Below are 13,800 nucleotides of genomic sequence, written 5' to 3'. Positions count from 1 at the left end.
GAAGTACCTGGGAGCTCCAGGCTGAGGGAGATGCCAAGGTGGGGAAGGGACTGTGGTGCCTGCTGGGAGAGGGCCAAGTTTCACTCTCAGCTCCAGCACCCCAATCCTGCCCGGGGCTGACAGGAACAGCAGAGCTGCCCCTTCCTGCTGCTGCCACCCCGTGACATTCCTGAGGTGCCCTCCCCTAAAGCCTGAGGTGAGGGACCCCTGTGACCACCACAGTTCCTTTGTGCTTCAGCTCCTCACACCAGCATGGCCCAAGGTGAGAGCCTGAGGAGACAGTGACAGCACAAGGAACCTTCTCTCCTGTCTCAGGAAAGGGTTCAACAGCAGGACACACAGAGAAGAGTTTCTGGATTAAATCAGTCCAGAATTAAGTCAAGTCTTCAAGTGATGAAGCCAGACTAAAGCCCATGCAAGCAAAACATACAGGTTTAATTGCACTTTATTGTCCAAGAAGTGAAATGCAAATCCTTCAGGCAAATAGACATATTTGTACCAGAGAAAAGGAAGTGGGACTTGTTAGTATGAACATGGGGCCACATCAGGGCACCAACAGTGGGAGCAGCACAAGGACCCCCAGGGAGAATCCAGGTTTCAACAGGACCCTGCTCAGCACTGAGTAACTGCTGGAGTGGCTCCCAGGCCTGTACCTGGCCCCAGGGGAAACCTGCCCGTGTCCCTGCCCACATTTCAGCTGCATTTGGCAAGTTGTGGCACTGAGGGGGTGGGGCAGGGACAGGGACCAGCCACACACCTCAACAGAACACTCAGTGCTCTTTTGGGTGTTTTCCTCCCAAGAAATCACCTTTGGGAGGACACAGATCTACTTTCAGTCAGAGGTAGAAATTAAACTGCAGTAGATTTAGTTTAAGCTGGTTCATTTTACTAAGTGAAGGGAGTTATTTGTCTAAAGACACAGAGGGCTGCCAGTTTAAGGTGTGTTAGTGCCAGTGAGTGCAGAGTCAAAGTGCTGTGAGAGCCCTGGGGTGTCTGCCCAGCTCTGTCCTCGCTCCTTTCCCCTCAGTGCCAGCCCAAATCCTGCCTGCCCAGCACAGCCTGGGGTGGTGCCCACCATCACCCTGGTTTAATCTGGGCTGTGATGGGCACACGTGAACAGCAGCAGAGCCAAAGGCACAGGGCTGCCTGCAGGGCCTGTGCTGCTGCTCCCACTGCCAGGGAAACAGAGCCCAGCAAAAATGCCCTCAGGAGAGGAGCTGCTGTGGGGCTCTGAGCCCTGGGCCCCTCCAGTGCACAACCAGGGCCTGGGCTCTTACAGCCACCACCAGATGCTGCCCCCATGCTCAGGCACTGCTCAGACAGAGCCCTGAGGGGCAGCACCACTCCTGGGGCCCTGGCACTGCAGGTCCAGCAGCACCTGTGCCACAGCTCTGACTCAGTGCCCACCTGAGCCCCCCTCAGCCCTCAGGTGGCTTGTGCAGATCCAGTGGCTCACAGTGTCTCATCTCCAACAGCACATGGCTCAGAGACAGGGGTGGGAGGGTGCAGGGAATCTGGGAGCCACCCTGGCTCTAAGAAATATTCCAAGGAGATCTTCACTAGGGAAGAAAGGGAGATTTTAGTCTGATTTTTCAACAGGCTGTTCCCACTTCAGGGTCCTGCTAAAGCACTTCACAAAGTTCCTGTTTGCATAAAGTTTGAGGCTGAAGAATCCAGGGCTCAGGGAGGGGGCAGCAAGAGGATGTGCTGTGGGACTGGTTGGCCCCTGCCCTCCAAGCCCTGTGTTTGGCAGCTCAGAGCAACAGGGCTGAGTGCCCACAGTGCCACCTGCTCTCAGCCCCTCAGTCTGCAGGACTGCAGGGAAGTCCCTGCTCATTCCCCACTGCCCCACGAACTCTGCTGGCCCAGTGCTCAGTGCACAGGAAAGAGGCTGTGCCCAGAGGAGACATCCCAGCCAGGCCTTCATCCCAGCCAGTCCAGGTCATCATCATCATCATCACCAAACAGGGGTGCTGGAGGGGGACGCCCCTTCATGCTCTGCCAGGCAAACCAGAGGCAAAGTGTCAGTCCTGTTTCATAACTGATACCCAGCCTGTTCCAAAACCTCCAGCAGCTTTAAGGAGTTGGCAATGAGATGCCTCATCACCAGGGTTTTTTGTCTCACACAATGTCTTAATAGTTAGGTTAGGTTTAAACTAGGAAAAAAATCCTCATGGAAAGGGATGTTCACCATTGGAAGAGGCTGCTCAGGGCAGGGGTGCAGTCACCATCCCTGGGGTGCTCAGTGTGGGGATGTGGCACTTGAGGACAGGGCTTGTGGTGGATGGTGCTACACAGAGCTGGACTTGAGCACCTTAAAGGTCTTTTCCAGCCTAAAGGATTCTGTGATTCCAGGAGCTGCTTACAGGCTAGAAGGGATCAGAGAGGGGCCAGACACCAAAACCCTTCCATCAACCTGGCAAGTCCCACCCACTTCATGCCAGCAGGAGTCTGTCATCCCTCTCCCAGCCAAGGTAACCCCTCACAGCTCCATCACCAACCCCAGACAACCCTGAATTCCACAGGGAATGGATGGGAAGCTCCATGCTCAGCCAGCAGCAGCCAGCCAGTCCCTCACTGCACAGGGGTGGATCTTACAGACAAACTACTACAGGTTAATGCCTGGACCAGGGGTGGAAAGACCCAAATACATACCACTTCCTCCTCATCCTCCTCTTCTGAGGGAACTTGAGGCTTCAGTGGTTTAGGAGATGCTGTTTCAAAGAAGTTGTCATCCTCAAAGAGGCTACAGGGAGATAAAGAATGAACAGCTCACTGTCAGAGGATGGGATTTGGTTTTACAAGTTGTGTCACAGAGGTAAACTTTCAAGGCACAAACTGTTCCCCAGTGCAGGGTGATACTGGGACCTGGCAGCCACCAGTATGAGGTCACACAGGAACTGCACAGTCCCCTTGTGCTCCCCTGGGATGTTCTCCACTGGCTCCATCAGATATGGGGCTGCCCTGTAGCTGTGCAGCATGTCCTGGGCAGCCCGGTCTGTGCCAGGTGCTGGCTCGTGCCACCCAGTGCCAGCACCATGGGGGTGCTGCAGGCCCCCCACCCACAGTGCCCTGCAGCAGTGGCACTGTTGTGCCAGGACAGGGGGACTGTGGGATCCCAGCATCACACCTTACCTGGAATCTTTCTGCCTGGGGCTGGAGCCCAGTCCCTGCTGCCCTGGGGTTTCTCTGGTGCCAGCTGAGCCCAGCTCTGCTGGGCTGGACACCGAGGCAGATCGGTCCTTCTCAGAGCCAGCTCCATCCCAAGGGTCTGAGCCACTCCCTTCCTCCCCATTTAAGGGAGGAGGCTCCAAACCCCCCACAGCCTCCTCTGCCTTCTGCTCTGCAGCTGCATTTGTTGGAAGTGCTGCCACATCTGCTTCTCCTGGCTTGGCTTCTGGAACAGAAGGTTCTGCAACTTCTGCCTGCAGAGACCCTCTGGAAGGGCTGTGCTCTGGCTCAGCTTCCCCCAGGGGGTTGCCCTCCTGCCTCTGCTGCACCTCAGGGACAGGCTGTCCTGCAGGTAGAGGCCCCTCCTCAGGATCCAGGTGGGATTTGGCTGTGGGACAGAGATGCTCCTCCTCAATCTTCTCCTCCTTGCTCCATGACTCCTGCTCCCCCTCAGGAGTTCCAGGCCTGGCAAGGAGAGGGGCACTGTTGTCTTCCTGCTCAGACACCATGGAGCCTGTGGGTGTTTCCCCAGGATCAGCTGGGAGTGCAACACTCTGTGCTGGGCTGTTCTGCATGGGCTCTTCATGGTTGGTCTTTGCTCCAGGTGAACCCTCCTGTCTCTCTGCTCCTGTTCCAGACTCCTCCTTTTCACTGTCAGGATCTGGTTTCTCCTGCTGCCTGTTGAGCAGCTGCAGCGTCACAGTCTAAAAAATGGAGCAGAGAGAACGTGGGTTATACAGTAAACATAAGCCATAAGGTTCCTGTACCATCTCCTGCTACTGGGCTGCTTTGCCACCCACAACAAATTCTGCCTTGCAGTTCTTTCAGACTCACAACACAGAGCTGTGCTTTTAGCCCAAGAATTGTATTCTCACACCAATCACCTCGTGCCTCTCATGCCTGTGGTACCTTGATGGTGTTCATGACAACCCCCAGCACTGTCCTGCCACTGTAGGTCTCATCCAGCTCAAATTCACCCCGAAGGGACTGAAACACACTGTTCATGATCTTCTTCACCTGCAAAAGGGCAAGGCAGGAAACAAAGATATAACTCATTATCATGTGGAGCACTGGACTCAACATCACACCCTTCTCCAGGTGAAGGAACAACAAATCCAAATACACACATATGTGGTTTTTCAAAGAACCCACATTTCAAACCAGAAATCCCCAAAATGAAGACAAATACTTGAGGTCAACTTAATTCAGAACCATTCTATAAACACCAAAGCCATTCCTCCAAAACTGAGGCAGGTTACACAAACCCTGGCACTTGCTACTTACTGCAATTTTAATATCTAAACCTCAAATCTGAAGTTTTAACCAAGGAAATCAAGCAACAAAGTGGGCAGCAGGAAGATGGAGAGAGACAATGTACAAGAGCATGGAGTGACAGAACAAGAGTGGCTTTAACGCTGACAGAGGGCAGGGCTAGATGGGATTCTGGAAGAAATTCCTCCCTGTGAGGGTGGGCAGACCCTGGCACAGGTGCCCAGAGAAGCTGTGGCTGTCCCATCCCTGGAAGTGTCCAAGGCCAGGTTGGACAGGGCTTGGAGCAACCTGGGTTAGTGGGAGGTGTCCCTGCCCATGGCAGGGGGTGGGACTGGATGGGCTTTAAGGTCCTTTCCAACCCAGACCAGGTTGTGACTGTGATTCCATGACAAGATCCCATCCTTTCTCCTCTGTGGACTCTACTACAAGCACAGTGCACTGTGGAGAAAATGCTTCTCCTTCTTAAGTCAGCTCAAAGAGAAATAATTCAAGGTGAACTGATTTGCTGAGTAAGGAGAAGCACTGGAGAGTCAAGCTCACCTCCTCAGTGAAGTCTGCAGGTGAGGATCCCTCCTGACCCCTCTCCAGGGCTCGGATCCGTTCCTCATAGCGAGCCTTCAGCTCCACAGCATCTGCCTGCAGGGCTGAGACCTGCCAAAGGGACACCACGGTCAGAGCAGCTCCACAGGCACCTGCAGCATGAGCCTGCCAGGGATGGGTGCTCTGGGAGGGCTTCACTGAGGCACAAACTGCTCAGGGGAGTTTCAAGCAGGGCTTTGATAGGGTTGGCTGAAAGCAACAGCATCAAAACAAGGTCACTCAAGCCAGCCAGATCCTTGGAGAGCCACAGTTGTGTTATCAGCTCCTCAAGTAACACCAAGAATGGGTGCAGCATTCCTGCAATCCCAGTGAAACAAGGGCTGGGTCTCCTCATTGGACCTGCTCTGGTTTGCTGGAGGCCAAGTGACATTATCCCTTCCCTCTCATATTCTGGAACTCATGTCCTTGTTCTTCTGGACACAGGTAGACTCTAGAAGACTTCTGGAGTCCAGGCCAGTGATCCCTGCACTCCAGTTCCCATCCAGCTGTGTTATTCCCTTTACCTTCTCTTGGAGAGGCTCCAGTTCCTCCAGACGCTGCTGAACCTCAGCCAGTTTTTGCTCCTCTGCCTTTTTCGAGTGTTTCAGAGCTGTGAGCTGAAACAAGAACCAGAGCCCAGCAGTTACAGCCCCTTGCAGTGTCACCCACTTCACAACAGCTTCTGCTCAGAAACAGCCCCTCAGCACAGTGTAGATAAGCAGATTGTAGGTGTTGCTTTAGCTCAGGACTTGTCAGTACCTTGGCTCTCCCTCCTTCACGAGCCAAGGGAACTGCACATGCAGACACCTCCCACAGCCCAAGCTCCAGAACCATCAAGAAATTAAACAGTCAAGCCACAATTAGGTGGGCAAAGACTGCTGATTCCAGTTACTGAGCAGCCCCTTACCTTCTCTTCCAGCTGGGCCAGCTGCTGCTGCAGGGAGTCCCTGTGCTCACACACCTCCTGGTACTGCCGGACGTGCTGCTCCTTGGCCGAGGCCAGGGCACGCTCACACTTGGCTTCCCACTGGGACTCCAGCTCTGCCTGGATGAGTGACAGCTGCCATCAAGTAAGAGGGATGGTCAGAAACACACACACACACAGACACACACAGAGTGTGTGTTTGCACAGCTCAGGGCTGGACATCCCCACAACAGAGTGCAGCCCTGCAGCTGCCACCAGCTCTTGCCTACACCTCTCTGGTCCAGCCTGTCCCTCAGGCTGGACAGAAGGCCTGGCTCAGATTTCAGATCTCTTGGCATATTTCTGAGCAGCCTTTCCTCAGCAGTCCTGTATCCTCTTTACTACAAACTCAATTTGGTGCCTCTCCTTTCCTCAGCCTGACACTGTATCTGAAGACCAAGCAGTTAACACTTTCACTCTTCCACAACCTGAGTATTTTCACAACTATTTCCAACCTGTAGGCTCCTACAGGCCTTGCAGACTTGGAGCAGGAGCTGCCCTGGCCCCTCACCTGCTCTGCTGCTGCCTGGTCAGTGGAAGTCCTGGCCTTCTTCAGCAGCTGCCGGAGCTTGTCCAGCTCCTGCTGGTACGACCTGCGGATCTCCTCCATCTCTTCCTCTGCCTGAGCTCTCTCCGAGAGGGATTTCTTCTTCCTCTCTGCAAGATTCTGCAATACAGAGCAGGGCAGAGACTAGGCCAGACTGCTCCAAAGCAGCTTCTCTTCCTCCAGCAGAAAGGACTTGTCAGAGCAGGGAACTGTCAGGTTAGATCAGGCTGAGATTATTTTCAAGGTAAGGTTAACACATTACTGGCTGGGACATTAAATAAATAAAAATCACGTCAGCAAAGGAATCTTTGCTTGCAGATTAGTCAAAACTTCCTTCAATGGCACATTTAAAAGCAAGAACAACAGAAACCTCCATCTCTGGTGCTGGCACTGCACTTACCCTTTCCAGAGTCTCCTTCTCCACCTTCAGGTCCGTCAGCTCCTCCTCCAGGGCCGTGATCTTCATGTCCAGCTGTTTGCGGCTCTGCTTCTCAGCTTTGAACCTGCTCTGAGAGTCCTCAGAGGCTTCCTGGAGCTCTGCAAAACAGCCCTCCCTGTGGGTTCAGTGCTACACACCCTTGGGGGCTCAGGGGAGGAACAGGGTCTCTGGCACAGTGAAGTCAAGGACTCTGCTTGTGCCTGCAGTGACCACAATTTATCAGAGCTCCTGTGAAATGGCAACTTGTCACAGGATGATCAATTGTTATGGTTGGAAAAGGCCTTTTAAGATTATGAAGTGCAACTGTTAACCCAGAACCACCACCATGTTTACCACTAAACCATGTCCCCCAGTGCCATATCCATGTGCTTTTTGGATGCTTCCAGGGGTGGGGTCTCACCACTGCCCTGAGCAGCCCCCTCTAAGGCTTAACAACCATTTCTGTGACGAAATTTTCCCTGCTATCCAACCTAAACCTCCCCCTTGGCACAGCCTGAGGCCATTCCCTCTCTTCCTGTCCCTGTTCCCTGGAGCAGAGCCCGACCCTCCCTGGCTCTCCCCTCCTGGCAGGGATTGCAGAGCCAGAAGGTCCCCCTGAGCCTCCTTTTCTCCAGGCTGAGCCCCACCAGTTCCCTCAGCTGCTCCTGCTGCTCCATTCCCTTTCCTGGACATGCTCCAGACCCTCAATGTCTTTCTTGTTGCAAGGAGCCCAGAACTGAACCCAGGATTTGAGGTGTGGCCCCACCAGTGCCCAGCACAGGGGGTGAATACCTCAGCTTTTAACTTAACTTTCCACCCATTCATCTCTGGTTCCTCTGCAAGGTGTTGGACAGAAACACCAAGAGATTGTCCTACAAAAGGCATCCCTGTGAGAGGATGATTTGCCCCCTTCCCTTTTAGTGCTAACAAGGGTGCACAAACCCTTCAGACAGTTCAGGGCATCCACACCCTGTGACTGATCCTGGGGCAGGCAGGAATAGATACCCCCAGATAAAAAAGGCTAAAACTGTGAGTTATAAAAGGGGCAAAGGGGCATGAAGAGCTGCCAGGGGACAGGCAGGAGCAGCCCTACCTGCCACCTGTGCCTGCAGCTTGTTGAGCTGAGCCTCGTGCCGCTCTGCCTCCTGCACGGCCGCCGAGAGCTGCTGCCGCAGGGCCATCTCCTGCTTCTGGTGGGCTGTGAGCTCCAGCTGCAGCTGGGACACCTGGGCTGTGGCTGCTGCCAGCTCCTCTGCTACCTTGGCCTGCAGGGAAAATGGAGCAGGGAAAAGGAGGGAAAAGAGTGCTGTGAGCAGGCAGCAGAGCTGTTCTCCCAGGAGGAGCTGGAGACCTCACAAGGGAACACATCTCCACACTGAAGAGGTCAATTTTTTGCCATGTTACTGTGAGGTTTTTGGCTGTAAACCTGCCCAGAGTGACTAGAAAGTTGCACGAGGCCACCAACAACCTTGCCCTCACAGGAATTCAACTCAGTGAGTTTTCCTGGAAAGCTCAAGTGTTTTTAAGCCCAGTGCCAGGGACTGGTGGCTCTGCTCTGAGGTTTCAGGCTATGACAACACCTACTCAAGGAAAAGCCTGGGTTCCAATATCCAATTACCTCCCATAAGCTTACAAGTCACTGAAGAGCCACATAAAACACAGGTTTGTCCCAGCCAAAAGAGCACCTTGCCCCCAGAGCACACCTTGAGCTGCCCACAGGGGCAAGGCCAGCATTTCAGAGCAGAGTTCCCACAGTCCTTTGTTGGCCTGTTTAGAGTCATTGACTCACAAACAGCCAGGCACTAGCACAGCTTGTTAGACAACTTGTACACAACGTTAGGAGAGCTCAAGGCACCAAGACAAAGACACAGAGTGACACTCCCAATCTCGTTGCACAACACACAAAATTCAGAGGATGCTCTGCAAAGACAGAACTTGCACAGGGAACACCTAAACAGCTTCCACTCCTATGCCTGCTTTGAGATTCCCAACAGACTTTCATGTTTTGTTACTGGTAAGTTCAGGACAACTGGATTCTCTCTCTGCTTTAGTCTCCTAAGTCCCTTCAGACTGAGACCAACACTTCTGGCAGAGAAGAGCTGGGAGCCAAACTGTTCCAGCTGATGATGAGCTGACCCCGAGGGCTGGGATACCACACCATTCCTTTTAGAGAGGAGGCAGCACTTGAAAGACTGGCTAGAGCCAGATCTGCTGTCCTCTTCTGTCTCCATAAATGTCTCACTGTCACAGTAACTCCTGGCATGCTAAAACCAGAGCCATGTCACAGCTAAAGCACATCTAAAGGTTATTTTAACACTTTATCTTTAATGGCAAATAAAGCAAACCAAAACCAGGAAATCTTCTGGCAGGAGGTGTTACCAGACAGAAGTTTCTGCAGTGAATCTTTCATGTCCATACTAGCTCAGCTCCAGCTCTCAGGTGCCGAGAATCCCGTGTGACCTGTACCTGCCCTGACAATGACATGACCATATCCTGTTTCTCCCCTGGGGCCATGGAATGAGCAGCAACGTGACAGAGTCCTTGGAAAAGGCTCCCCAAAAACGAGGGGCCAGTGGTGCTACACTGCCTGTTATAAAGCCCATTTGCAAGTGGAAGATCTGTGCTAATTCAAGGTGTGAGGCAATTCTTTTAAAGCCACTCAGCTTGTGGCTGGTTCAAGAGGAAGCTGGGCTGGCACTGCCTTGGCACAACCATCTGTCACCTCCACAGTCAGCGGGCACTGCCTCACCTGGTCCCAGCCCCGGTCCACTGGCAGCATGTGCTGGGAAGAGAAAGCAGTGACAGGAAACAGGAAGGGTTAAGAACACAACGTGAAAGGCAGAGGCATTCATCAGCAGAAAAGCAAAATGCTTCTTAGCAGCAGCCTAAGGCATGCCAGGGAAGCCCTTAAATTACTCCAAGAACTGTAAAAGCTTGGGCAGAATAAGGTAGTGAAGCCTGATGTGAAAACAACACTGAAGGTACCTCCCAGTTGTTACACACCACAGACATGGGACAGCCCTGCTGGGACCCTTCCCCAGCACTGCACAGTGGGGCTGTTCCTTCTGGCACACAAACCCTTCTCCTAAAGCTGGATGTGCTCTGCAAAGATCTATAACCCAAAGCAACACCCTACCAACACCTCTCCTTGGTGATCTGGGAACAGCTGCCTGGCCTGTGCCACCAAACAAATGGAGAGTCCCTGTTTGTAGGGAACGAATAGATAAAATAGCTTAAAATTCTCTTCCCTGGTTCTGTCTGTCCCTCAGATCTCAGTGACTGCAGCTGGGTCAGAGTAAAGGAAGAGGGAGCAATTCCAGCCTTCATATTTACAGTCAATACTCTCTCAGATCCCAGGGAAATCTTCTCCCAGTGCAAGTCATGGCTTTGCTGGTATGGCCTGAATCTGCTCATGTAGCACCATCACTGGGCAGTGACTGCTGAAGATGAGGCCCAAAAGATTCCTGAAGATGATCTCTCATACTTCCAAATGATGATTTCCTCCCCAGTTTATTTATTGTGCAAACTGGATGCTGTCCTCACTGAGACAAAGGAATTTATTATTTCCATCTGACTTACTCCTGGTTAGGATGTCTCCCACCCCCTACACATGCTGGGTGTGCAGCCTGGGCTCTGGGGGGAAAAGCACAGCCCCCTGCCCTGTCTGCTCACACCAGCATCAGCCAGACCCTGCTCTGCTCTTTACCACACTCAAAAGCTGCATTTTGGGCCATTTTGAGGGGCACCAAGTTGTGGCTCTCATGCAGAGCAAGCACTTGTCAGCTCCCATTTGAACTGGAGGGGTCCCAGCTCAGCAGGGGAGCTCAGGGCAAGACTTGGGGTAATTTACCAAGGCAGTGCTTGATAAAGCAGAGCAGACACCATGCAGGGACACACTGGGCTGGCCTGGGTGGAGATGGAGGATATGCAGCCATGCACAAGTGCATTTAGCTGTTTAAAAGCTATTTCCCAATTGTCCCTTTCACAAAAGCACCGTGTGTTATTGGTAGGAACAAACAGCTCTTGATCAGTATTAAGAAAATGCAAAACTGCAATGAAGAAACATCACTAGGAAATAATTTTTCTTAAACCTACATTCACTCTATTTAAACAGAGTGAATAGTTGAACAATTATAGAGAAGGAGTAAAACTCTCCTGAAACTGTCAGTGGAACTAAATAAATGAAGTACATTTTCAAGCCAAAAGCCCTGTCAGACACATTTGCCATAGACCCACAAGGTTAACAATAAATCAGGCCCAGATAAATCACTTAACATTAAAGTTTTGACAGCATAAAGACCTACAGTTACATCCTCTGTGCTGCCTTTGTCATGAAAGCCAACAAAATATTCCAATTTTTTCTCACAACACCTTTCAAAACAAAGCTCAGACCTACAGTTGACTTAGAAGAGAACTGGTTTAAGCCTTGCCTAACAAGGCTTCAGCATGTTTTAGAGCAACAACCAGCCCCTTTCCTGGCTGCTCATGCCACCATTACCTTCTCCTGCTCTGCATGCAACACTCTTGCCTGTGTGTTCTCGTTTGTGGTCTGCAGGGAATGGTTCCTCTGCTCCATCAGCAGGTTACTTTGCTCCACATACCTGTGAACAGGGGAGACTCCATCAGCATTTCTGAGAATAGTGGCATTTCAAAGCACAGAAGTTCTGTTTCCTCCTGCCCATTCTGCATGGTGTTCTGCAGCAAGTCTGATCTCAGAGGGGTGGGATGGGAGTGCCTGGCCCAGCAGATTTTATCAGTACCCTTTTACACCCGGGGGCTCCCCGGGGGCGGGGGGGGCTCCCCGGGGGCGGGGGGGGGGCTGCCCCGGCGCACCCGGGGGCTCCCCGGGGGCGGGGGGGGCTCCCCGGGGGCGGGGGGGGGGCCGCCCCGGCTCACCCGGGGACTCCCCGGGGGCGGGGGGGGCTGCCCCGGCTCACCCGGGGGCTCCCCGGGGGCTCCCCGGGGGCGGGGGGGGGCTGCCCCGGCTCACCCGGGGGCTCCCCGGGGGCTCCCCGGGGGCGGGGGGGCTCCAGGGCGGGGGGGGGGGCTGCCCCGGCTCACCCGGGGGCTCCCCGGGGGCGGGGGGGGCTGCCCCGGCTCACCCGGGGGCTCCCCGGGGGCGGGGGGGGGCTGCCCCGGCTCACCCGGGGGGGCTCCAGGGCGGGGGGGGGGGGCTGCCCCGGCTCACCCGGGGGGGCTCCAGGGCGGGGGGGGGGGGCTGCCTCGGCTCACCCGGGGGCTCCAGGGCGGGGTGGGGGCTGCCCCGGCTCACCCGGGGGGCTCCCCGCGGGGCTGCCCCAGCTCACACAAGGACTGTAAACTACCTTTAGAGACAGGCCCTGCAGAGAACAGGGAGGGGGAACCTCACACTTCTAATACCTTAGAAAAAGATTAAAAATATTAGAATACGGCTCTATCCTAAAGAACAGCTCTGAGTTATGCCCAACCCTGTGTAACTCAGGGAGTCTGCAGAGGCTGCGCCCTCCCCTCTCTTACCTCTGATTGCGCTCAATCAACTCGCTGATCTTCTCATTCTGCTCCTCAATGCGACTGCTCTTCTCAAATATCTCCTGCTTCAGTCTCTCATTCTCCTAAGGCACAGCCCAGCATCAGTGCTCACCTGAGGCTTCCCTGCAGCACCTCCTACCCCTTGGTTCTGCACACATGCAGGGCAGTGGGGAGGCTCACATGACACACCCCAGGAAGGCTCTGTGCCATGCTTAGCAGGAATTCTGGCACAGGGTAGTGGCTGCCATGCCCCATTCTAGAGAATATTGTGTCTGGTTGGCTTTTGCACCCACAAACCCCAAGATTTTAAAGCTGCTGCTTAGAAAAGCTACAAAGCATAAGACTAAGCAGAAGAACAAGAAGGAGGTGGTCTCTGCAACACTGGTGCAGGATGCTGGGGGTTCAGGCCATAATGGCTTGAGAGGAGGCTGAACGTTACTCATAACTCTTGCCAAGGCATAATAAATACCAATAACTGGCTCAGAAAGCACCCAAACTGTTGAGAAGAGCTTTCTGAAGCAGAAGGGTAAAAATCATTGTGTATCCCACACTGGGTTTGGCCATGCCAAAGCAGACACCCAGGTGGATGGACACTGGGGCCAAGTCAGTGAGGCTGCTCCCACAAGGAACAGCAGTGGGCCCCAGTTCCTGCAGGAACTGCCAGGCCAGGCTGGCTGTGCTCACCTGGATGATGCGCTGGATGTTGCTCATGATCAGGGAGGCCTCCATGGTGACAGAGGAGATGCCAGGCAGCAGCGAGCTGGTGGCACTGTGCTGTTTCTTCAGCTCCTCCACCTGCAGGGATAAGCCATTCTTAAGCTTGGAAGGGGTGCAGGGAAGAGTCAGACAACTGCAAAGAGGCATTTCACTGTTCCATGTGCTCAGCTGCAGGGTATAGGCTACTGAATCACCCTCCTGAAGGGCAGGGAATCTCCCCAGACACTGCATCACAGGATATTCAAGACAAGGTATTTCCCCCAGCCTAGGCTTAGCTTTCTCATAGCAGTTGAACTGCTCCCACTTCTGATCACATTGGAATTTTAGTTAAGTGCATCACCCACAAACTTCAGGCAGGCATTTCAGTAAAGCCAACTGCTCAGAAGGCACGTGGAGAGCAGCAGATGTCCTCAGGAAGCCATGCACACCTTGGCAGCCAAGTGATCCATTTTATCCACCACTTTGCTCACAGCCAGGCGGATCTCAGTGTTGTGCTGCCGAGCTTCGGTCATCAGGAAGGAGGTAACATCCCCAGGAGCTGGAAGGGAAAGGAGACACATCTACAGTCACAAGGGGAAATGCCAAGATAGGACAGCCACTCTCTTGCCAGAAATAAAAGGGACA

At 53.6% G+C, this 13,800-nt stretch overlaps 1 protein-coding gene across 4 annotated transcripts in view; it reads right to left on the bottom strand.

Annotated features, from left to right (window-relative positions):
• Nucleotides 1-429: 429 nt before the first annotated feature.
• Nucleotides 430-13,800, bottom strand: part of FKBP15 (FKBP prolyl isomerase family member 15) — a 29,579-nt gene continuing 16,208 nt past the window's right edge. For 2 of the 4 annotated variants that reach the window (XM_071574275.1, XM_071574277.1), the window contains exons 16-30: nt 13,605-13,714; nt 13,144-13,254; nt 12,448-12,542; nt 11,450-11,552; nt 9,701-9,733; nt 8,045-8,216; nt 6,934-7,070; nt 6,498-6,653; nt 5,930-6,082; nt 5,547-5,639; nt 4,984-5,094; nt 4,081-4,188; nt 3,136-3,875; nt 2,656-2,746; nt 430-1,998 (exon numbers count right to left, since the gene is read on the bottom strand). In XM_071574275.1, coding sequence (XP_071430376.1) covers nt 1,924-1,998; nt 2,656-2,746; nt 3,136-3,875; nt 4,081-4,188; nt 4,984-5,094; nt 5,547-5,639; nt 5,930-6,082; nt 6,498-6,653; nt 6,934-7,070; nt 8,045-8,216; nt 9,701-9,733; nt 11,450-11,552; nt 12,448-12,542; nt 13,144-13,254; nt 13,605-13,714 — 2,288 coding nt within the window. In that variant the 3' untranslated portion in view covers nt 430-1,923. The remainder of the gene's footprint in view (nt 1,999-2,655; nt 2,747-3,135; nt 3,876-4,080; nt 4,189-4,983; nt 5,095-5,546; nt 5,640-5,929; nt 6,083-6,497; nt 6,654-6,933; nt 7,071-8,044; nt 8,217-9,700; nt 9,734-11,449; nt 11,553-12,447; nt 12,543-13,143; nt 13,255-13,604; nt 13,715-13,800) is intronic. The other 2 variants (XM_071574279.1, XM_071574276.1) reach the window with 2 other exon arrangements.

The sequence above is a fragment of the Pithys albifrons genome, chromosome 20, assembly GCF_047495875.1.
Source record: "Pithys albifrons albifrons isolate INPA30051 chromosome 20, PitAlb_v1, whole genome shotgun sequence".
NCBI classification, from domain to species: domain Eukaryota; kingdom Metazoa; phylum Chordata; class Aves; order Passeriformes; family Thamnophilidae; genus Pithys; species Pithys albifrons.
Note: the sequence above shows the minus strand (reverse complement) of the source record. Positions and strands in the feature narration are given on the sequence as shown.